We start from the raw sequence: 23321 nt of genomic DNA on the forward strand, positions 1-23321 counted from the left end.
CTGTTTTTGTGATATTGAGCTGCATGAGCTGCTTGTAAATTTTGGAGGTTAATCCTTTGTAAGTTGCTTCATTTGCAACTATGTTCTCCCATTCTGAGGGTTGTCTTTTCGTCTTGTTTATGGTTTCCTTTGCTGTGCAAAAGCTTTTAAGTTTCATTAGGTCCCATTTGTTTATTTTTGGTTTTATTTCCATTTCTCTAGGAGGTGGGTCAAAAAGAATCTTGCTGTGATTTATGTCATAGAGTGTTTTGCCTATGTTTTCCTCTAAGAGTTTTACAGTGTCTGGCCTTACATTTAAGTCTTTAGTCCATTTTGAGTTTGTTTTTGTGTATGGTGTTAGGGAGTGTTCTAATTTTATTCTTCTACATGTAGCTGTCCAGTTTTCCCAGCACCACTTACTGAAGAGGCTGTCTTTTCTCCATTGTATAGTCTTGCCTCCTTTTTCAAAAATAAGATGACCATATGTGCGTGGGTTTATCTCTGGGCTTTCTATCCTGTTCCACTGATCTATATTTCTGTTTTTGTGCCAGTACCACACTGTCTTGATTACTGTAGCTTTGTAGTATAGTCTGAAGTCCAGTAGCCTGATTCCTCCAGCTCCGTTTTTCTTTCTCAAGATTGCTTTGGCTATTCGGGGTCTTTTGTGTTTCCATACAAATTGTGAAATTTTTTGTTCTAGTTCTGTGAAAAATGCCATTGGTAGTTTGATAAGGATAGCACTGAATCTGTAGATTGCTTTGGGTAGTATAGTCATTTTCACAATGTTGATTCTTCCAACCCAAGAACATGGTATATCTCTCCATCTGTCTGTATCATCTTTAATTTCTTTCATCAGTGTCATAGTTTTCTGCATACAGGTCTTTTGTCTCCTTAGGTAGGTTTATTCCTACTTTTTTTTATTTGTTTGTTTAACATCTTTATTGAAGAATAATTGCTTTACAATGGTGTGTTAGTTTCTGCTTTATAACAAAGTGAATCAGCTATACATACACATATATCCCCATATCTCCTCCCTCTTGCGTCTCCCTCCCACCCTCCCTATCCCACCTCTCTAGGTGGTCACAAAGCACCGAGCTGATCTCCCTGTGCTATGTGACTGCTTCCCACTAGCTATCTATTTTACATTTGGTAGTGTATATATAAGTCCATGACACTCTCTCACTTCGTCCCAGCTTACCCTTCCCCCTCAAGTCCATTCTCTAGTAGGTCTGCGTCTTTATTCCTGTCCTGTCCCTAGGTTCTTCAGAACCATTTTTTATTTTTAGATTCCATATATATGTGTTAGCATACGGTATTTGTTTTTCTCTTTCTGACTTACCTCACTCCATCACAGCTCACTCTTTTAGGTCACCTCCCTTCTGAGTTTCAGACCTATATACCTAGCTGCCTACTACACATCTTATGGGAAACATGCCTAAAATTCATGTCTGAAAAGACCTCCTTTCCCCTCAATTTCTTCTTCCCAATACTTGACTGTGTTTAATGGTACTGTTAAAGACAGTGTTGCATGCCAAAACCCTGGGCATCACTGCTAGCTTTTACTTCTCCATGCACCGCTCTCTTCCCTCCAACATAGCCAGCTGATTGAGGTCCTACCTCTTCACATCTCTTGTATCCTTGGCTCTCTTCATAATGAACTGTTGTTGCCCTTACTGCTTCTTACCAGATGTTATATTGATCAGAAGCAAGCACTTTGTTAGACATACCTGGGCTTGAATGAGGATTTTTAATCACTTACAAGCTATGTGACCACAGGAAAATTATGATCCTCAAGTTTTCTGTTAAGTGGGAACGATACCCACCTCATCATGGTTTTTTTCAAGGATTAAATGAGCTAATGGGTACAAAATGCTTACTACACTGCCTGGCACATAGTAAGAACTCAGTGAGTTCTTACAGCTGCTATTCACTAGCTCAGCTTGGGTCTTCTGATTAGCTGTTGTGCCTCCAATATTGCTCCCTATTCCCACCATCACAGTGCTAGCAGAATTCTCTCAAATACTTATCATCCTTCCCTAATTCTTCAATAACTGACCTTTGCTTACACAAAGCCAAATCCAGTCTTTTAGTAAGTCATCTAAGTCTCTCTTTACTCTCAGCCCCAGCCTCATTTCCCAGATTCTGTCAGGATATTTTACATACAGCTCCTGAATACATTACCTTGTTTCCTGTATCTGTACCTTTAGGCACATTCTATCTTTTGTCTGTATAGGAAATTCATCTTTATCTTTCCAAACTCAAGGAACATCCTCTGTTAAGCTTTTCCTAGTCCATACAAACAGAAATCAGTACTGACTCTGAGGGGTTTATATATTGCTGTTGCAATCATTTCTTGATTTGCTTGTCTCCTTCACTAGCCCAAGAAAACTGTGAGAGCAAGGACTATGTCATATAGTCGTATATGTCATATATCCCCAGTATGAAGCATAGTTCCTGGAGCTGGTAGGCATTCACTAACTATTGAATGGATGGAAGGAAGGACACTAGGACTGGCCTTATTTCATATCTTCTAAGTAATTTTAAACAGCAGCATCAAGAAATCTGCCAAGTTCTCTAAAGTTTTCATGAATGTCAAAATGATGGAGGTCATTTTCTCTACTGTGTGAAAAGGCAAAATATGTAAAGTGCTAGTACATGTAACGTAAAACACCAGTGGGGAAAAAAATAAGCAAAACTTGAGCTGTTAGTATCTACGAAAAGATTATAAACTACTTCCTGAGTGTGCTGGCCCAAGGTACTACAAGAGAAAAACGAAGATATTCAAGTAGAACACTGACAAGTAAACAACATTGTTTTACTAATATGTATAATGAATGCTTACTATGTGTCAGGCTTCGTGGTAATCACTTTATATACAGTATGTTACTTAATCCTTCCAACAACTATATGAAGTAGGAATTCTTAGTATCTTGCCTAAGGTACCTGAGCCAGGATTTAAACTTAGTTCTGTCTGGGAGTTCCCTGGTGGTGCAGTGGTTAAGAATCTGCCTGCCAATGCAGGAGACAGGGGTTCCAGCCCTGGTCTGGGAAGATCCCACATGCCGCGGGGCAACTAAACCTGTGCGCCACAACTACTGAGCCTGTGCTCTACGGCCCGCGAGCCACAACTACTGAGCCCACCTGCCTAGAGCCCACGCTCCGCAACAAGAGAAGCCACCGTGATGAGAAGCCCGCGCACTGCAACGAAGAGTAGCCCCCGCTCGCTGCAACTAGAGAAAGCCCACGCACAGCAACGAAGACCCAATGCAGCCAAATATAAACTAATTAATTAATCAAAAAAACCCCCACCCACTTAGTTCTTTCTGATCTAAAAGCTTGTTTTAACTATATTATACTATTGTTGGACCAAGCCACAAGGTGTTTATGCCAGAAATTTGACATTTAGTCACAAGGATCAGAGAAAAGTAACTAAAGTATAAAGTAAGCCTTCCATGTGAAGAGATTAAAACAATTTGACCTCCCAGTTTGCAAAGGTGAAGGAAAATCATCCATGTCTATAAACTCAAAAATGGCAATGAACAGTATCAACCAGTTTCATTTATCAAAATCTTTAACCTGGGCTTCCCTGGTGGCGCAGTGGTTGAGAGTCTGCCTGCCAATGCAGGGGACACGGGTTCGTGCCCTGGTCCGGGAAGATCCCACATGCCACGTAGTGGCTGGGCCTGTGAGCCATGGCCGCTGGGCCTGCGCGTCCGGAGCCTGTGCTCTGCAACGGGAGAGGCCACGACAGTGAGAGGCTCACGCACCGCAAAAAAAAAAAAAAAAAAAAACTTTAACCAGTCGAGAACAAACTAGATAGACTTGAGGGTTGGTCTATAAAAAGAAAAATACTAGACTGGATAAATTTGGGAGATCTATCCAGAATGTCATCTCATAAACTAGGTTGTAATTTGATACATAATTCTGTAGCACGTAAATCTCCTTTCCAGGTTCTATACCAGCAAGCCACATTTTGGTTTTAATTCCGTCTGTCCTGGAATCAGGGTTCCTTTCACATCTGAGATTTGTAATAGTAATTCACTCATTTACAGAAAATGCAGTCCTTTAGGGAGAAAGAAACCCCATATGTATTTGATTTGAGATTAGGTATGTATCTTAGGAGTATATGAATTTTCAGGGATTAATACCTCCCACCTATCCTTATTTAAAAGCCTGCGGGGGCTTCCCTGGTGGCGCAGTGGTTAAGAATCCGCCTGCCAATGCAGGGGACACGGGTTCGAGCCCTGCTCTGGGAAGATCCCACATGCCGCGGAGCAACTAAGCCCAACCGCCACAAATACTAAGCCTGCGCTCTAGAGTCCGCGAGCCACAACTACTGAGCCCGCGTGCCACAACTACTGAAGCCCACGTGCCACAACTACTGAAGCCCGCGTGCCTAGAGCCCGTGCTCTGCAACAAGAGAAGCCACCGCAATGAGTAGCACGCACATCTGAATGAAGAGTAACCCCTGGTCGCCGCAACTAGAGAAAGCCCGCGCGCAGCAATGAAGACCCAATGCAGCCAAAAATAAACGATAATAAATAAGATAAAAAAAAAGCCTGCTGGCTCCGTGCTTTGCTTTGGTGCTCATGCATTCAAAAACTCAAGCATCTATGGCAATTACTGCTTCAGTGAAGCCAAGTTACCATGACATCTAACAAAACTATGTAGAGGTGACTTTTTTCTTTGAATACAAGCATCTCATGTAGTAGAGCAGCAGCATGAGGGATCTTTGTTCCCCAAGCAGGGATCGAACCTGTGTCCCCTGCGTTGGGAGCGTGGAGTCTTAACCACTGCACTGCCAGGGAAGTCCCAGCAGCATGATTTAAGCAGGGAAAAAGCATGGACTTTGAAAATAACCTGACAGACCTTTTGACAGAAAGTTCAACTACAAATTCTTCCCTTTAATGTAAGACAGGGGAAAGTTAATCTTTTTGCACTTACATAGTTGCTTGCCCTTTGAGCTTTTTGAGGAAAACACCAAATACTATAAAATATTTTAAACTTCTTCCTCAAAAAAGACAATATCCCTTAGAATCACTGGGGTAGTCTTGAAAGAAAGAGGTAAGGCAAGAAGAAAGGGAGAGAGGGAGAGAAGCAGGATGGGAGGAAGGGAGAAAGGAAGGGAAGGAAAAGACAAGACCAATGTCCAGGCCTGGCTCCAGATAATTTAAATCAAAACTTTGCAGGTGGGCCTGGGCAATGAGGTCTGTGGCTTTTAAATAGTCCTCCTGGGATTCTAATATACAACCAGGATTAAGTTTATGACTTAAAAAGATCCAACTGCCAGTCCTAAGTAGAGAAGATCAACTGCGGACCACAGCTTTGGTTGTGATGCATACTGGCTATATATAGGTCAAGTGTCTAGAAAGAACCAGTGCAGATCCCCACCTAGTGCCTCCGTACTTGTAACGATTAAAAGGCAAGATGCTAGGCTGCAGAAAATAAAGCCTTACAGGTAAGTGGTTTGTGTGTTACCAGTCCCCTTATACTGTCTGAAAGATGAAAGAAAAACAACGACTGAGTGGCCATCTTCGCAGTAACTTAATTCCACTGGACGTGACTGTTACCTGGGTGGCTGGTTGCTAAAGACATGAAGGATGAGTAGATTCACTGACCACTCAGGCCACAATGAACAGGCAGCTGCGAAAGCAGAGGATGGCGCTCCGGTCACCTGCTTCCTACAAGGCCAGTCACAACTGTTCCTCTGACAAACTATAGGAAAAAACCAAAAATTAGATGCGAGACATTCATTCAACATAAATAACGGATCTGTGGTATTTTGAGGAAATTCCTGAAGACCAACAGAGAGGGACAAGGGGAAGATAAATGGGAATACTCTAAACCAATAGATAAAAAATCTATGAGCCTTTGCAGGTGACCTGAAAGTTAATAGTACTTTATTGCTATTTTCTACAATCTATAGGGCAATATTAATATTCACAGCAAATTTAACAAGGATTTGAATATCTACTATGTACCGTCCTAATCACTGTACCTTTATACTAAAATTACCCAGTGTAAATCCTTAAGATTTCATGCATCACATTAGAAATGGATTTTCATGAGTCTGGACCAAAGCATTAATCATTTAACTTCACACTGCAATTAGGTATTTCTCTAAAATTAAAGCATCCTAGCAGGTCAATGAACAATGCTATGAGATATGGAATGTATCAGCCAACAGTAAGACTACTCGAAGTCAAATAGTTCGACAGACAAGTGGTTAGCTTAGTTATTCACTATTAACTAAGAAACACCAGAGTTTTAGAACACTTTAGAAAACCCAGTATCTAGACCAGTGGTGGTAAGGCATCAGGCACTAGACAATGGATTTGATAAACTTGCGGATCAAAGCAAACAAGTGGCAGGTTTATCAAAGCTCAGTACTAGGAAGCTATGGTAGGTTGGAGAGATAGCCATAGAATGGTATGGAGACAGGCTTCTTGGTTGTTAGACAATGCACAGGCAACTAAATATAGAAGGCAAATTTAATTATTAGCTGAAAGCAAGCCATGGGATCCAGAATATATTCCAAAAATCTCTTCCCTCCTATGTTGTTTCTAAAAATTTATACTTATTGAGGCCCAGTTGAAGATTTAGCGACAGCAGAAATCTTTATATCACAGATAGGAAATTTCCCATCATGTTTTCATCACCATCAACTTTTTTTTCAGTTAGGAAAAACTGTACCACTTGTATGAAATAATACAGACCCTCAAAATAGACACCAAAAAATGCATATAAAAAATGTAAGAACTAAATTACAGTCTTGTTAGATTGCCAAGTGTCAACTTTACTTTTGCTACAAGAAGGCTTGAAACAAAATCTGTATTCTGCTTTTGGCGCACAGAACCCTACAAGGAGCACTGAGGATTAAAATTCCAAGTTTATCTAGAGTTGACAGTTCAGTGAATTCTAATTTAAATAGTACCAATTTTTCTTTCTTCTGGCTATAATCCCAGGATGGCATCGCTTCAGAGGCCAACTGGATAAACCAAGAGGCTGGAACCCTTAGACCCTCCCTCCTACAACACACAGGCTCCCTTCCCTTCTGCCCATTTTTACGTCACCCTAAGAGGGGCGTGTCCTGATGGAGGCAGCAGCGCCAAACAGGACGCGTGGGTAACCTAGAGTACGCAACAGGTAATCCTCTGGTTATCGGAGTGACAGCACTCTTCTGCAGAGCGTCCTGCACGCTACCAACATCCGCCTCGCAGGATGCACACCGAAAGCCGCAAGCGCAGCTCGACAGAGAGTAATAACCTTTTCCAAAAATGCTTTACTGCTACAAGTTGTGAGGTTTCCAACCATCAAAATTGGAACAAAACTTAAGGTTTCAGCCCCCCCACGGGGCAGCAGAGCCACTTCATGGGACTGTTTTTAATGTAGGTTTGGCAGTGGACCCAGCAGAGTTCAGATGACAGCAGAATGGTACCAGGAAACCTTGCCTGTAACCGCAAGAGGTGGAGCACGAGCTAGAAGAGGAAGACCACCTTCCATCTGAAGGATCCGTCTTCCTTTGAATCCTCTTAGTTAAGAGTAACGTCAAAATTTAAGGCTGGTCGTTACTAAGACAAGTATAGACGTATCTGGTAAGAAAATCCAACACTTCACTTTTAAACTTTTTCCAAACAGATGCTACACGTGGCAACTGAAATATTCCTAGAAATGGTGTAGAAGACAGACTTCCCTGAATTTATCACAACCTACCTGAATCCAGATCACACACTTTTCTGGCCTCTTCTTACAATCACAGCTTTCGTTCCACACCCCTAACAGCAATATACCACGGAGTACCAACAACACTGTGAAAAACAAGGGCTCGATGAAACCCACGGAAAAGCTATTCACTAATGTCGGGACTACTTTTAGTCATGCTATTAGATCACTTTATTCTTGTGCATAATAAATAGATACAGAAGAATGTTGAAAATGTTATGACTCAACTATCTAATTAAAGCTGAGAAAAACTAACCTAGTCAGATTTTAGTTTTTAAATGAGAAATGACAAGAGTAGTAAATATAAAGAAAAACAAAAAGAACTTTACTTCTCCTATGTTAATACAGGTCAAGGGACCCTTTCTTCTCAAAAGGGTTGATAACACCAGTTCTTAGCAATAGACATAAGGCACTTTGTTTAGATTACAACATCACTGCATTTTCTTCCCACTTTTTTTTTTTTCTAACCCTGTTTTCCCACAGTATCATTTGGAATAGAGTGAATGAGGCAAATGTGAGATGATCCAGTTGATACTACCCAGAGCAAGATAGTACAGTACAATGTTTTAGGGGTGATGCCTGGACATAAAATGAACCCTTGTCAATGTCCTCTGACACCAGACAATGTATCCACTATCAAGTAAACCTGAAAGAAAATAAAATATTTATTTAATAGTTCCAGTAAAATTGGGTTGGAATACAATATACAGGTTAGGAATTTAGCTCCTCGTGGGTGGCATCTGCATCAAGAGTTCTTAGTACTTATGAATATTCATTCTAAGACAATCTACATCATTTGAACATTGTCAGGACAAATATATGAATTTCATTTCCATATACAGTAGCGTTTAAACATAAGTCACACGTACATCCCCTATCACATGGCTGGTGCCTCCTCCCAAGACCTCGCTGGTGGTAGAGGCAACACCAGTGTTCTCCCTCCACCACCACCAAGAACTTCAGTTGCCACTCAGAGGAGAAGCTGGAAAAGGTTTTGTTTTGTTTTGCCATCTGTTAAGATGTTCCTGAGACAGGGTCAGTTAATAAAACATAACAAAGCACTGGAGTTCAGTCTGTACTTGTCTTTACATCACTAAATCGTTAGACCGGGATGTGGAATGCAGGTCATGTACTATGAAACGTTGAGTTTAGCACACCTGTTCAATCAGTAAAAGGATCAGGTCTCCTGAAAATTCCCTTTAGAATATACTTTCTATAAACTAAAAAGTACCACAAAAGGTCAGTTATATATACAATCGATTCATTTTACTTAATCTGCTTATTTGCTGAGACCCTGCAGATGCAACGAGCGTCTTAAGCCTCTGGCCGTAGTTCTCAGTGTGTAGGGTTTAACATTTTAAGGCTCATTTTCTCAATCAAAATAGCAGTTCTCAGTTTTCCTTTCAAATTACTCATCACATTCATAGTACCTGCTGCCATCCTGGCCCTCAATGAAGTCTTAATGCAGGAACACCACTACACTTGCATTATGTAATTTTCTGACACCAACACTAAGCCCGATCTAAAAAGCTCCCCTCTGCACTAGCCTTACAGCACATTACACTGCCTCAGGCTTGCACCTCTGTTTCCACCTGTGTATTTTCACAGAAGCCCAACACATATTAGTTGAAATATTCACACAACTGTTTTTCAAAACAATTTATTGCATCATATTTGGTACCTTATGTTTGACAACAAAAAGGAAATTACATCTGTAACTGCAGGAAAAAGAAGCTGGTCTGTTATTGAAAAAAAAAAAATCTTGGGCCCTTTAAAAATTACAAAGTCTTGGGCTTGCCTGAAACAACTGAGCAAGAAATATATTCTTAGAAATGTAGGGCTTCAAGTATTACAAACCTGTGACACTGTGGAAAAATTCCAGAGGTATCTAAACTGCAGCACTTTTTTTTCTGCATATCGTGAACAAGGCCTGCTGAGGTTTTTAACTGTTAGTCTCTTGATCGGTCATAGAATGGTAGTCAGGAGTTCTGCTCTTTAACTCCGAGCCATGGTAGATTTTCTTTTTTCACTCTTGGGTGAAAAAGTTCATGCTTGCTAATTAGTTGGTGCCACATCACAGTGCATTTGGTTCTTGCATTACAGTTTTAACAAGTTTGGCCAAAACAATGCTGAAAGGTTTGCATTGTTATTTTAGTTCTTCAAGTTTTAGTTAGAATTGAGATTGTTCCAACTGGTTCCTCCAGTTAAAAACTGTGGTACAAGAACACCAAACTGATCATGTACAGTGAATTTTGGAAACACAACAAGTGTATTGAACACCCTCTAGGTTTCTTATAATTCTGCTTGGTAACTCTATGTCCCAGCTTCTACAACATCAAGCACCTGTTGCAGGCTTCTCTGTAAATGGCGATTCACACTGCATACTTCCTATGGTCAGAATCAACCTTGTAACAAAATCAGTCAGATGCTAAAGCCCCAACACCTCTTTGTGCTCAGTGAAAGAATCCAGTGCTACAACAGCATTTCTGCTGTCTGAGATATAGTAAAATCTCACAAGACAGATTTAAAGTAATATTTCTGCCACACACCTGCTTTGTTAGCTGTAACAGCCTCCAGATTTTATATAAATTAGTTTAAAAACATGGGTGGGTAGGTAGGAATAGGATAAGGTATCTTTTTTTAACCCCTCAATTTTAGCAGCTTTTAATTTTTTAAGAAACTGAACCTATATCCTGTAATATGTTAGATATTTTATATATACTTTTCAGCAGGATAAAAAACGTAAAACACTATTTGAAGGCAAGAACATTTACTCTTCTCATTGTGTGTAAGTTAGAGCAATGCAGCAGGTGCGTGACAAAAATATTATACACTAGATATGGTCCAAAGTCATTCCATTTGCTTGTTTAATGATGTTCAAATTTCATTGGCCAGTTCTTCAGTTTCTGCAGAACTATCTCCGTTAACTGTGATCTTCATATCCTCTTCATATCCAGGAGGCATGAAAGCCAAAGCGTAAGGGAAAAGCTTATGACAATTTGCTCTGTAAACTTCAGCAGCTTCTTTACAGTCTCCTAGGCTACCAGCACACAAGGCTTCTAATACCTCCATACATGTCTAAAGAAAGAAAAAAGGTCATGTTATAACTTGTCAAAAAAAAAAAAAGAGAGAGAGATTTTACTGTGAACTTATGAGACATTTCATTCTCAAAAGATTTCCAAAATAAGAGGCGAACGTACATATTTAAGATACACAAAAGCATTTACTCCCGCTCTGCCTTCCATTAGAATTAGTTTCTTCAGAACTGCAGGGTTTATACAAAAGGATGGCTGTTTAAACAGGGCCAGGACTAAGGTGGGACAAGCAAGGTGAGTGGGGTGCTACATCTAAAGACACTCACTCTCAGCAAGTAACCGCTGGCAACCCTGCCTCAGCCTACCTGGCTCTGTGTATAAATGTTGACATTCACATGCCATTATCAATTACTTTAAACTTTTCAGAGGCTTAGAGCCAGTTGGCAAAATCAAACATTGCTTTTCAACCCTGTATTCAAATTAAAGAGAACCCGTAAGGTATGTCCAATGACGAAGCAGGGAAGAGAGTCTCAGAAACACAAAGCGTTATGTATGCAAGAAAAATTTGTTCATGAAAACTGATAATTCTTTCAACCAAACCCTTACGTAGGTCTGCTTATATTTTTAAATGATTCATGTTGACTTGCATTTCTCATGTTTTCTTCCTTTACCTTTTCACTTGGAGAATACTACGGTTTCTGGATATATATAGTACCCCACAAACGCTGACAGCCTAGAAAGGTTCTAATCTAAATGACACGTGAATTAGCACGCGAGAAGTAAAAACTTTCTTTCTTAAACATATTTACTTCATTTGCTATTAAAGGAATATATTAAACTGTCTTTCAGCAAGTGCTTTTTTATCTGGCCAATTATCACAAAGTAGCTGTTCTTTGTTTTCAGCCCAAAGTAGAATCTGTATTTTGCAACACACCCATATTATCTTTTACTCTACTCAATTACATGTATACTGCAAGCTGTAAAATGAGCATTTTAATTTAATTCCTGGTAAATACATCTCAAATACATCAGAATCGTCACTAAAACCACTGCTTGCTCAGAAATGTATAGATACGAACTGAGATCCAAAATTAATTAACGAAATTAGTGTGTAAAACTTTACCAAAACAAATTCCTTAAAAATATTATTCAAAATGATTATTCTTATTATTCAACTAGATGTGAAACTAATTACTGTATGCCAAGTAGCCTGCTGTATGTGTGCGCGCACATATACAATCTTAAATAAACTTAAAAGAAGCTCAGTTTCTGAGATGGATTCATAATAGTTTGGAGAACGGTATGCATAAATAACAAAAAACTATTTGGTGAAAATTATTCTCGTGGTGAAAGGAGAAACAAAAAGCAGTCCGGTACTCTTACAGAGAGATTATGAAAAAGTCTTTACCTGGAGGTTTCTGTTAGTGAGGGATTCATCAAGTGTTGTTGCCAACTCTATAGCTCGCTTCTGACTAGATGGATCTAAATAATATACCATTTTGGCAGCTAAATGAGAAGGAAAAAGGAAACTTGTTTTATTTCAAGATAAAACCAGCATTTTATCTTCTATCCATTCAACTATAAAATGCAAGGTAGAGGTCCTGTAGTTAAGATTCTGCACTTCCACTGCAGGGGGCGCGGGTTCAATCCCTGGTTGGGGAACTAAGATCCCACGTGCCGAGCAGTGTGGCCAAAAAAAAAAAAAAAAAAAAAGAAGCAAGGTACATGTGTACACAGAGTGTGGCACTTTATTAGAAAAATGGGAATAACCATTTGAAATATTGTTATTAAAAAAAAATTCCTGAGACAGTAGACCAGAAACAGTCTAAGTGCCCAAACTAGGAGAATGATTAAGGTAAGAGAGACTATGAAGAAATATAAATAATCTAATAATAGTTGTCTTTGTGTGGTGGGACCATGGATAGTTTTCTTCTTTCTAAAATGAGCATAATTTGGGGTTGAGGAGAATACTTCAGAGTGTGTGTGTGTGTGTGCGTGTGTGTGTTTGAGGGGTAGGGGTGTGGGAGATACCCAACCTTGATGGCACGAGCCAAAAAAACTGAATTCAGAATTCCACAAAGGCATATACAAAGCTGCTGGGCTTCTTAGCCAGGTATTTAAAAGCACACCACTAAAGCACTACCCATCAGTCCCATCAAGTCCAGACTTTGGCTCATTAGCACAGACCCTTGCCAAACGACCCTTGCCCGTGAGATGGTTTCAGGAGTGTAGCACTGTCAAGTCTGATATCTTATAAAGCATCAGAAATGAAAGGCGATGGGTTGTATCCAAGTGAATTTTAAGAGCATGTTGATGACAGAAAGAAAATAAACAGAAAGATCCTCCCTCACTGGATGGAACAGATAGCTAAATTCAGCTTATACTTGCTTCTTTGTAATGCTGATGCAGAACCAGGAGAAACTACTGGCCTTGATTCATAGTAAAAATTTTATCTAAGAAATTTAAAAATTTATGAGGCATATTTAAGCTGCCTGTTTTCATGGGAATAAAATGTGACATGTACGCATTTGCCCTTCCCAGCAAAAAATGTGTAACCTTGTCATTGATCCATCGTAATAAAAACTGAAGTTGTTTTAGAGTCTAAGATAAGGACAAAATAAAGCGATTACCTGATAATCTGTGTGGCAATGAATCAGAATTCCTTTTCAGAAAGGTTTCGTTAAAATTCTTTGGATTCGTTGCTCCAAAAAGACGATTCATTTCTTGTTTTAATACTGTTCTAACTGTATCAGGTAAATCTTTACTTTCACACACTGCTGAACAAATTTAAAACAAACTCTATTAGCAGATACTGATAAAGTTTGTAGGAATTAAAAAATTATCTACCTGATGAGGCCAATGAAACAAAACAATTATATACAAAGACTAGATAAACCTACTCATAAGTCAACATTTAAAGAGCTAAATCTATATAAATTTAAAGAATGTGTATCAGCAGAATAGTCTAATGATTTTCTAAGGGCTACCAAAGACATTTCATTGACAGATGATTCGTTTTCAGAAAAGAATTCTGTATTGAAAACAATATAGATGCTGAAAGACGAAGTACCACAGCCTTCTAAGCCCCTAGCAGCTGCCCCCCTCAACTTTAAAGGGAGTTTATAAAATAGGGGCTTGATGGCACCTACCTGGCAAGTGGTGTCACAGCAAATATGCAGTGCAGAAGACAACAGAATTTTCCTCACCCTCTCCATCTTCTTCCATACCCAAGTAAGCCATTACAAATTTACCAATTAAAAGAAGCGGTCATTGACCTTTATTTTCAGTGATTACGTGAATTGAGCTATCACTGTATAATAAATTCCGAAGGACCACCAAAGTATTTTCCTGTAATGAATACACCGTATTCATCATATTCTCAGGCTTCGGCATTCAGAGGTGGAAAAACTGGCCCCCAACCTCCCTGGGTTGAATCCTAGTTTAGTTTTGTTTCATTATTATTTTGGTATAGAGAGACAGTCTGGAGCTTTGAGCCAGACAGACCTGGGTATGAATCTAGGCTTGGACAAATCATAACCTCTCTGAACCTCTTTCTTGATCTGTGAAACTGAGGTGATATCTAACCCAGAAGGATCACAGTAAGGAAAAGCTACGAACAAAATAGCTAATGATGTAATAGGTATTCCATTCCAAGGTACTATTTTTGTCATGGATTGAAGGAAAGATAAATAGATTTTCCCTTACGATTAGGAACTACTGTTGGTGGCTTTCAAACTCTGACTACAACTAAGTATCTGTACTCTGATGAACATGTATCCTACATACATACCTTATTATGGGAAATGAAAGTTTCACAGAACACTGACCCTTAATTTGTGCAACACATGCTTGGATCTTCCACTCTATTTCTATTTTAGGTTTACAAATGCTGAAAATGACCCACTAAACTTCTTTCATGGTCTCACTAATGGATCATTACCCTAAGTTTAAAGAACACTGAACTCCTGAATAGCAAAATCCAAGTGAAATATTCTACACATAATTAGTAACTGAATAATTGATTGATATATGCCCTTTGTTGGTTGAACAGCATTTCTTCTATCATTGTACAGAACTGCGTAGTTCAAGTAAATGAGCTACTAATTAAATAATTTAGCTTAACCTCCATTATGGCTGTATTTGCAACTCGGATTTGGCAATTTATCAATATCCGTCTTTCGGAGAGGAACTGGCACAGGAGTACAGAGAGAACCAGCAGAAAAGTTGTTAAAATAGGTTATAGCCAATTACAATGAACATTATGTCAACAAACGGGGGTCATCTATAAAATATGTTATTTCCATGGGCCTTATTGGTTTGCTTGAAATGCTTTCAGGATACTTCATATGCAGATAGGAAAGTAATTGTATAGGTTACATTATAGTTGGAAACTACACTTTTCATGTTTTTCATTACTTTCATTAACTTGTTTTCTTCAGATTAAACATCTCCCCAGAAAAATCAAAACTGCTTTAAAAAACCAAAAAACAACTCATACAATTTAAAAAAATACATAAATATGTATCTCTTGGGATGTATCAAAGAAGAAATATTTAATAACTCCCAACATCGACTAATAGCTGTTTCCTTTTTGGGGGGTATTACTAGTTTGTATTAATAAAGCAATTCTTTGTTTAACAGACAAAAGGAATGTTTCCAAAAACATTTCCTTACTAGTTCACAAATTGTTTCTGGCCAACTCAATTTTCTCCCCTAAATCATGTAGATTGGAACTGTAATTCCCAGAAAGATATTAATTATAATCAATCAACCAACCAACCAATCAATTCTACTGTAGCAAAAAAAAAATTTTTAACATTATACACCAGTGAGGTGAGGAATGAATCTATTTATTTATTTATTTAGCTAGCTGGCTGCGCTGGGTCTTAGTTGCGGCATGCGGAATCTTTTTGTTGCCGCGTGTGGGATCTTTTAGTCGCAGCATGCAGGATCTAGTTCCCTGACCAGGGACCGAACCCGGGTCCCCTGCACTGGGAGCTCAGCGTCTTAACCACTGGACCACCAGAGAAATCCCTGTAGTAAAATTTAGAATGTCCTATGGAATTCTATATAAGGAAGTTCCACCTGTACCTTTAAGAAAAGGGGTAGTCTCAAATTCCGAAGATTTATTAGATAAGCTTTTATGGCTGAAGACTAATAAAGGGCAGGGAGTCAATCTAAAAATCCTTCGAAATTGATAAAAACTAACCAAAAACTACTGAGGTCTCAAGAAAGGTAAAAACTCTCAGACTACCTAATTATCTTCCATGATACAACAATAAGTCCTGTGAATGGATCAAGAAAAAGTAGTAACTGCGGGTACGGGAATAAAACCTTTTCTAAGAGGCTTATGATTTGAGTCCTCAGATATCCTAAAATTAAAATCATGTTTGGTTCATGCTATTAGCTTATTAGCAGATTAAATAAACCTAGTAATCACCAATAGCTAAAAGTCACACTGAGGAAGGGGCTGATTCTTAGCAAAAGGAGTTTCCCTGGGTTCCCAGGCTAGCCAGCATTTTTTGCTAATTGCGTCGAGTATGTTCATATTTTGTGTGAGATAATGACTGCTCACTACTAGGTCATAGCACAAGTGATTTACTACCCAAAATGACAAAATAAATAAATGAGAGCATTAATTAAGCAAGGTGGGTTTTTTTTTGGGTGGGGGGAATACATAAGTATGGAAGAAAAAGAATCTGCAGGGAAAAGGAAGAAATGAGTTTGTACAAATGAGAGAGGAAAATGCTTTAAGATTCACGGTAGATCAAAGTGATCAAATAATACTAATTTTAAAAGCATTTAAGGGAATTTAAACATATAAGGCAATACTAAAACAACTGAATACCTAAGCTCCTATCTTTTACTTAGAACTGACCAGAAATATAATTAAAATTGCTTTAAATTCTACAACTTAAAAAAAAAAAGTGAAAAACTTCAAAGTGGTAATATCATCCCCCTAATTAAAAACGGGGGAGGGAATACCTTATATAGTAAGTGACTCCGTGTAGCAGTTATTATTTACGTTGGTAGTACAACAACATTCTGGAGATTTGGAAGGTGCCCGTAACCATGCTAAAATGAACATTCACTTAGAGAAGTCTCTACAACTGATAAAACAAGTGTGGAGGCACTGTTTTGACCTCCATACTCTCTGGAAAGGTGTTACTTGTGAGGATTTCTTTGTAAAGAAGTGACTACAATATAACTTCACATGACAAATGTGTTCCTGAAAAGTTACTTCAAAATCAAATCTTTTTCTCAAGAACCAAATATATTAGTTAAAGGAACCCTGTGGGTTATAGTAACGAAGATGCCTAAACCTAGTGAAAATAAGGATGACTTTGTAAATCTCTTCCTGACAGTGATGTCGGCTGAACGCCTGGAGCAATGGGCACAGCTAACATCAACTCCGCTCAGTCATTCTAACTCTGAATGCCAGGACCATTCTGCCTTCGTTCCTCTGAAGTCCATAAGCATTTTAATTTTCTGAAACAACTGTTGCAAGAAAATGGTCATTATGTTCATCAATCCACACACTCATTACAAGCAAATACATCAAATATGCCACTTTTTATTTGTAGTTCAAAGGAAAGTCTCTAACTCCATAAAATTTATATGTATTATTTTATTACCTTTCAGGAAAGAAGTGACTATATAAAAACAAAGTATGTATATATTGAAAATAGTTTAAATGCACTCCATTTTAACTGAGAATGAATTAAGACTTGTTTCTAGCCTTAAGTTATTTTTAATACAAAAAAAAGAGACTAAAAAGAAACTCCGGGCTTCCCTGGTGGCGCAGTGGTTGAGAGTCCACCTGCCGATGCAGGGGACACGGGATCGTGCCCCGGTCCGGGAAGATCCCACATGCCGCGGAGCAGCTGGGCCCGTGAGCCATGGCCGCTGAGCCTGCGTGTCCGGAGCCTGTGCTCTGCGACGGGAGAGGCCACAGCAGTGAGAGGCCCACGTACCGCAAAAAAAAATAAAAATAAAATTAAAAAAAAAAAAAAAAAAAAATCTTCTAAAAAGAAACTCCCTTATTTTCTCTAAATACAGCAATTATTTCTTCTATTTTCTATAATGTGGTTACATTATTTATTACTTCAGAATTTTTAAAAATTGAGGAAAATTTTTCTATGATTCAGTTTCTGTAACAGGAATCATTTTTTTGACAAGCATAAATATGATTTAAATAAGGCTTTACTTTTTCTTAGAAGTCAAAACAATGTTCTTAATTGGGACAATTTAGCATTTTTCAAAAGAATGACTGGGATGCTTGGTTTAATCTCATTATTTTCATATGATTTATGGGTTCACATGGGGCTAAGTATTCAGTAATGAGATAGCTAATTTAATAGTATTTCCAAATTCTGCAGACTGTTATATTAAAGATTCAATTTCTCCTTATCCAGTCACTTAAAAAGAAAAACAAAAACAACACTACTTGACTACAGGAGTACTTTATTCTAAACTTAAAGCTCTTGTAGTAGAAAGAACAATATGAAGACTTGGGCTCTCATCCCTGCTTCATTACTAATTATTGATGTTATCTTGAATAAGTAATTTAGTCTTTTAGGGTCCCAGGTTTCTCAACTATAAAAGGAGAGATAATTAGCATAAAATTCCACCTTTCGTCCTCTAAAATTCTGTAGCTTTACTTTGCATTAAAACTATAATGTACGGATCTTACTGTCTAAACATTTGAAAAGTGCAACAACTATTTTAAAGTTCTTTTTAACCTGTATTTAGTGACAAAGATTTTATGACTCAAATAACTGTGCTAAAGACAGAGATAAACGAGATAACTGATCGATTTCAAAGAGCTACTTTAATTTTAGAACAATTTACTAAGAAGTTTTACATAATGAAAATATTCAAAAATTCAACTTATTAACTTTTTAGAAACAGAAATAAAGGTGATTCTCAAATATTTGGACTGAATGATTCTATGTCAAAATCAGGTAACATTTCTAGCCTGAAAATAAAGACCTTTACCACAAAGAAAAGAGCACTTTTTCCCCCCCTCAGCTAATTTAATACACAGCAGCCTTAAAATGATTGAGTTTGTGATAAACTTGTACAAATCACTTACACAGTCACTACCAACTACTGTAGTCAAATACTTAAGTAATGGAAAACAAAACATACCAGTACTAAAGAGTCGGATCATGCATTCATGAAGCCAGGGATGACTAGAATCAATAGCAAATGCCCTCTTTACTGATTGCAGCATCAAAAGAAACTTTTCTATAAAAAGAAAAAGATATATTTTGATCATTTGGTAAAAAGAGATGTCCTCCTTTGGAGGACTAATTTCTTACAAATAGAAAAACTCATTTAGAGTCAATCACATCTGAACGGAAACATATGACTAAAGCAAATGATTTCCTCAGATTAGCAACATTAACTAATATTTTCCATGCAACATTCTTTAAGAAAAAAAGGTTTTTTTAAGTATAAAAAATTTAGATAGCATTCAACATTACTTGAACTAATGCCATATAAACAAGAAAATTTTGAAGCCATTTCATTCCCTAACCTCTTTTTTGTAGTCAAATAAACTAATTTTTCCCATTACTTAGAAAACTTCATTGTTTACGCTTGAAACTAATATTGTTTACGCCTTTCTTGTGTTTTGTGACACATGAAACCGTTTCCCTTCTACCTGACTGTTCTTCTCCTGTCAATCCCTGGCTTCTCTTCCCCCTCAAAAGGTATAGTATTCAACAAGGTTATGTCCTTAGTCATTTTCTAATCTTTCTCAATGCTATCTCCTCCGACCCCATCCCCCACGTTCTCCAAGCTTCAGTAGTGCTTCCACCTGATGAATGGAAAATTGCACCCGATACTCACCACACTTCCAAGTCTCATCCATAAACACCTCTTTGTTAAGACTTTCCTAGTTTGGTATCATTCTCCAAATATCAAAATTCAAACCCCTGAATTCTGACAATTCCTTTTCCCTTACCCCCTACACTCAGAAAGCTAAAAATACTGCTATGTCCTTTGTCATTGCCCATTTCACACTGTTGCAACGCTGGAGAGTGATTCAGAGGTTAGTACACAGCAAAGAAGCCAACTGAATGGAATTTACATTGCCTTTCACCAATTAAAGCAGAACAGCTTTTGTATTTTATACTTTGGGGTTCCATGCAAGAATATTCGTTTAAAAGACAGTTGTGTTGGGCTTCCCTGGTGGCGCAGTGGTTGAGAGTCCGCCTGCCGATGCAGGAGACACGGGTTCGTGCCCCGGTCCGGGAAGATCCCACATGCCGCGGAGCGGCTAGGCCCGTGAGCCGTGGCCGCTGAGCCTGTGCTCCGCAACGGGAAAGGCCACAACAGTGAGAGGCCCGCGTACCGAAAAAAAAAAAAAAAAAAAAAAAAAAAGAAAAGAAAAAAGTTGTGTTAACTGTTAAAAGTTTTTAAATTACTTGAATATTTATTAAACTAATTTTCCAGATTATAACAAAATCATTGTGGAAAATATAAAAAAATATTTTAATCACTCAAATTCCATCAAGAGACAATCTCTTATCTTTTGATCTATTTTCTTCCCGGCTACTTTTCTATTTTACATACTCATATTAATATCTTAATAAAGATTAAAATCAAACTATAGGTAGTTCTGAATCTTATTTTGAAACAACGTTATATAGCAACCTTTTCCTGGCATTTGATAAACATGATTTTTTAAATTTATTTTATTTATTTTGGCTGCACTGGGTCTTAGTTACAGCACACCGGACCTTCATTGCAGCATGCGGACTTCTTAGTTGTGGCATGCATGTGGGATCTAGTTCCCTGACCAGGGATGGAACCCAGGCCCCCTGCACTGGGAGCACGGAGCCTTACCCACTAGACCACCAGGGAAGTCCCAGCATGGGTACTCTATAGAGGTACCATTTTATTCTATCTTGTTTAGCAGGACAGTTACACTGTTTAGAGCAGTAACTTTTTATCAGATGTTACTAACCAGTTTCTCTTTCCTTCAATATGTATCACCTCAGTGATAAACTTTTTTTCAATGAACCACTTGGATTACATCAATTCAATACTGTAAAATCTTCTTAGTATCTACTACGTATAGCCTATAAGAATTCTAAATCTGGTAACCAAGATCCTCCATTTATCCTTTATGTGGCTCAGGCAATATAGATAACCTCAACATTACTTACACACACTTGTGTTTTCTTCATGGATACTCTTCCCTTCTGTGCATCTTTTCTTTTAGAAGTATGGTACATTCTTCAAGATACACCTCAAACATCACATCTTCTATTTATAACAAGGGCTAATAGCTGACATTTATTTAATGCTTACTGTGTATCAGACACTATTCTAAGATCTATGTGTATTATGTATTTACTAAATTTTATCCACATATGAACATGATAATGCCTATATTTCACCTTAATTCTGGTTATATATCGTACATCTATTTTTGATGCTAATGTCCTAGAAGAGAAAATCACATCATCGTACTTTCCCACAGCAAGTTGTAAACAGGAGGCATTTCTGTGAGGAAGCCGCACCGGCATTTGCCAAAACACCCTACAGTGGTGAGGCTATCAGAACTGGGTGACTGTAGCTAAGAAATTCCGTGATTGATCTTATCAGGGCCACTGTACCCTAATTGCCTACCTTTCCTAAAGTAAATCTCAAAGGCAAAAAGATGAGTTTCTATCTTGTTCTTCACCAAGTTCTTCAACGGAGTTAAAAATTTAATAGCTTCTTCCAATGGAGTTTCAACCTAACAAAAATAAAAGATATTATACAAATGGAAGCAAGATTCTGGGGGGATGTGAATTTACTCTTTCTATCAAAAACACTTTTTTGCTAAAAATCACTTACCAGTCACCCAGAAACACACTGTCATATTTCACCCACCCATAATCTAAAGGAAAAGGATTTTGAACTCCTCACTGGTTTTTAACTGTTGAGATTATACATTATCTCTGGATAGAAACTATCCAACAAGTAAAGAAGAAGATTAAATAGAACCAAAACCAGGAAAAGAAAGACAGTATGAGAAACAGGTAAGATAGCCAAGGGAAAAAAAAAAGACAGAGAAGGGAAGTGAAATAGGATGAAAAGGGCTTAAAAACTGTAGAGAACATTGAAGAATGAGTGAATGCTGAGTAATCAAGCTATCAAAAAATAGTACAGTATCCACTCTGTGTTGCTTTGTTCCACTACAAATTCTACAGAAATCTACATTTATTCAAATGCCATACTATTGGTGAGATGTCATTGGAAAACATTTATATTTCTAGAACTCTGTCTCTACCACCCTTCATTAATTATATAAATGTACTAATTATATATCTGTGATATTACCGGGCAAGTATAATGCTTCCTAGATAACTGTGCTACTCTACTCCTAGACTGAGTACGGAGACAAGACTATTCTCTGTAGACTGGGGTGGAGGTAGGTAACAACACTGTATTTATCAGAAGGGCACTGAACATCTGGGTCCTATATTCACCTTCTCTCATCACAGAGGCAATAACAATTTACCCTCAATGGAATTCGGATATGCCATATCTGTCCAACATGCTTCTGCCAGTACAGTAAATTGTGATTTCACCAACACATTTTCTGGCCAAGGAAATTATTTAAGAGCATTCAAAACAAAACAAAACAAAACAAAACCAAGTCAAGCCATAAACGGTGTCTATAGGATTTACCTTGTACTAGTATGTAAAGCACTAGCCGTTATTCTTAAGGATATATGCCAGAAATCAATATATGACAGCATCACTCTAATAGTTGTAGATATCAAGAGACAGAGGAGAAAACAAGGCCCCTCATAAGTATGCCTTTCTCACATTTGTAAATATTCGGCTTCCTATTCCCATGACTCTATGCTCTACTGAGTTAGAATCTGTGGTATACGGGGGAGAAATAGTTACCAGGGAAAGGTAGAGAGCTGGAAACTGAAACTGCCACCCAGGCACATCAAGCTTTTCATTCCTCAAGAGGTACAGATGGAAATGAGGGTCACTGTATTGACCACGATAATTTACTCCAGGGAGATACAGCTGTTATTATTATAAAATAGAAACAAAAAAGGATATTGGGAAGTGGAATCAAGCATTTGACAAGCATCACACTGACTGAAACCAAGTGTCTGATTTGGAAAGGAAAAAGAGAGGAATGAATTCTGTCTGCAGTTCTCATAAATGAAAACATATGCCCCCAAAGGAGATGTGGGTCTCTTGCCCCTGCATGCTCCTGTGTGCCTCGCACAGGGAAGATTTTGTCAAGCTAAACCTAAACAATAAATATAGGTGTATAACCAGAATAAAGCTAACTGCATTTCTACATTTACATATATACAGTGCAGTAGAGGGTGGTATAAACAAAAGCATATAAATAGGGATGATGCTCTACAATCAGTGCTTTAAGGTTAAAAAAAAAAAAAGTCAGGGCTTCCCTGGTGGCGCAGTGGTTGAGAGTCCGCCTGCCGATGCAGGGGACGAGGGTTCGTGCCCTGGTCCGGGAGGATCCCACGTGCCGCGGAGCGGCTGGGCCCGGGAGCCATGGCCGCTGAGCCTGTGCGTCCGGAGCCTGTGCTCCGC

The 23321-nt window shown here is 38.3% G+C and overlaps 1 protein-coding gene across 3 annotated transcripts in view; it reads right to left on the minus strand.

Moving 5' to 3' along the window:
- Window positions 1-8342: 8342 nt before the first annotated feature.
- NAA15 (N-alpha-acetyltransferase 15, NatA auxiliary subunit) overlaps window positions 8343-23321 on the minus strand; it is a 76541-nt gene continuing 61562 nt past the window's right edge. For 2 of the 3 annotated variants that reach the window (XR_004350027.1, XM_032632744.1), the window contains 5 exons: window positions 21381-21489; window positions 18888-18986; window positions 13367-13513; window positions 12145-12242; window positions 8343-10779 (listed from right to left, as the gene is read on the minus strand). Coding sequence is in view for 2 of the 3 variants with exons in the window: in XM_032632744.1 (XP_032488635.1) it covers window positions 10579-10779; window positions 12145-12242; window positions 13367-13513; window positions 18888-18986; window positions 21381-21489 (654 nt within the window). In the remaining variant the exon portion in view is untranslated. The remainder of the gene's footprint in view (window positions 10780-12144; window positions 12243-13366; window positions 13514-18887; window positions 18987-21380; window positions 21490-23321) is intronic. The other variant, XM_032632746.1, reaches the window with a different exon arrangement.

The sequence above is a fragment of the Phocoena sinus genome, chromosome 5 (assembly GCF_008692025.1).
Source record: "Phocoena sinus isolate mPhoSin1 chromosome 5, mPhoSin1.pri, whole genome shotgun sequence".
In the NCBI taxonomy this organism is placed as follows: Eukaryota; Metazoa; Chordata; class Mammalia; order Artiodactyla; family Phocoenidae; genus Phocoena; species Phocoena sinus.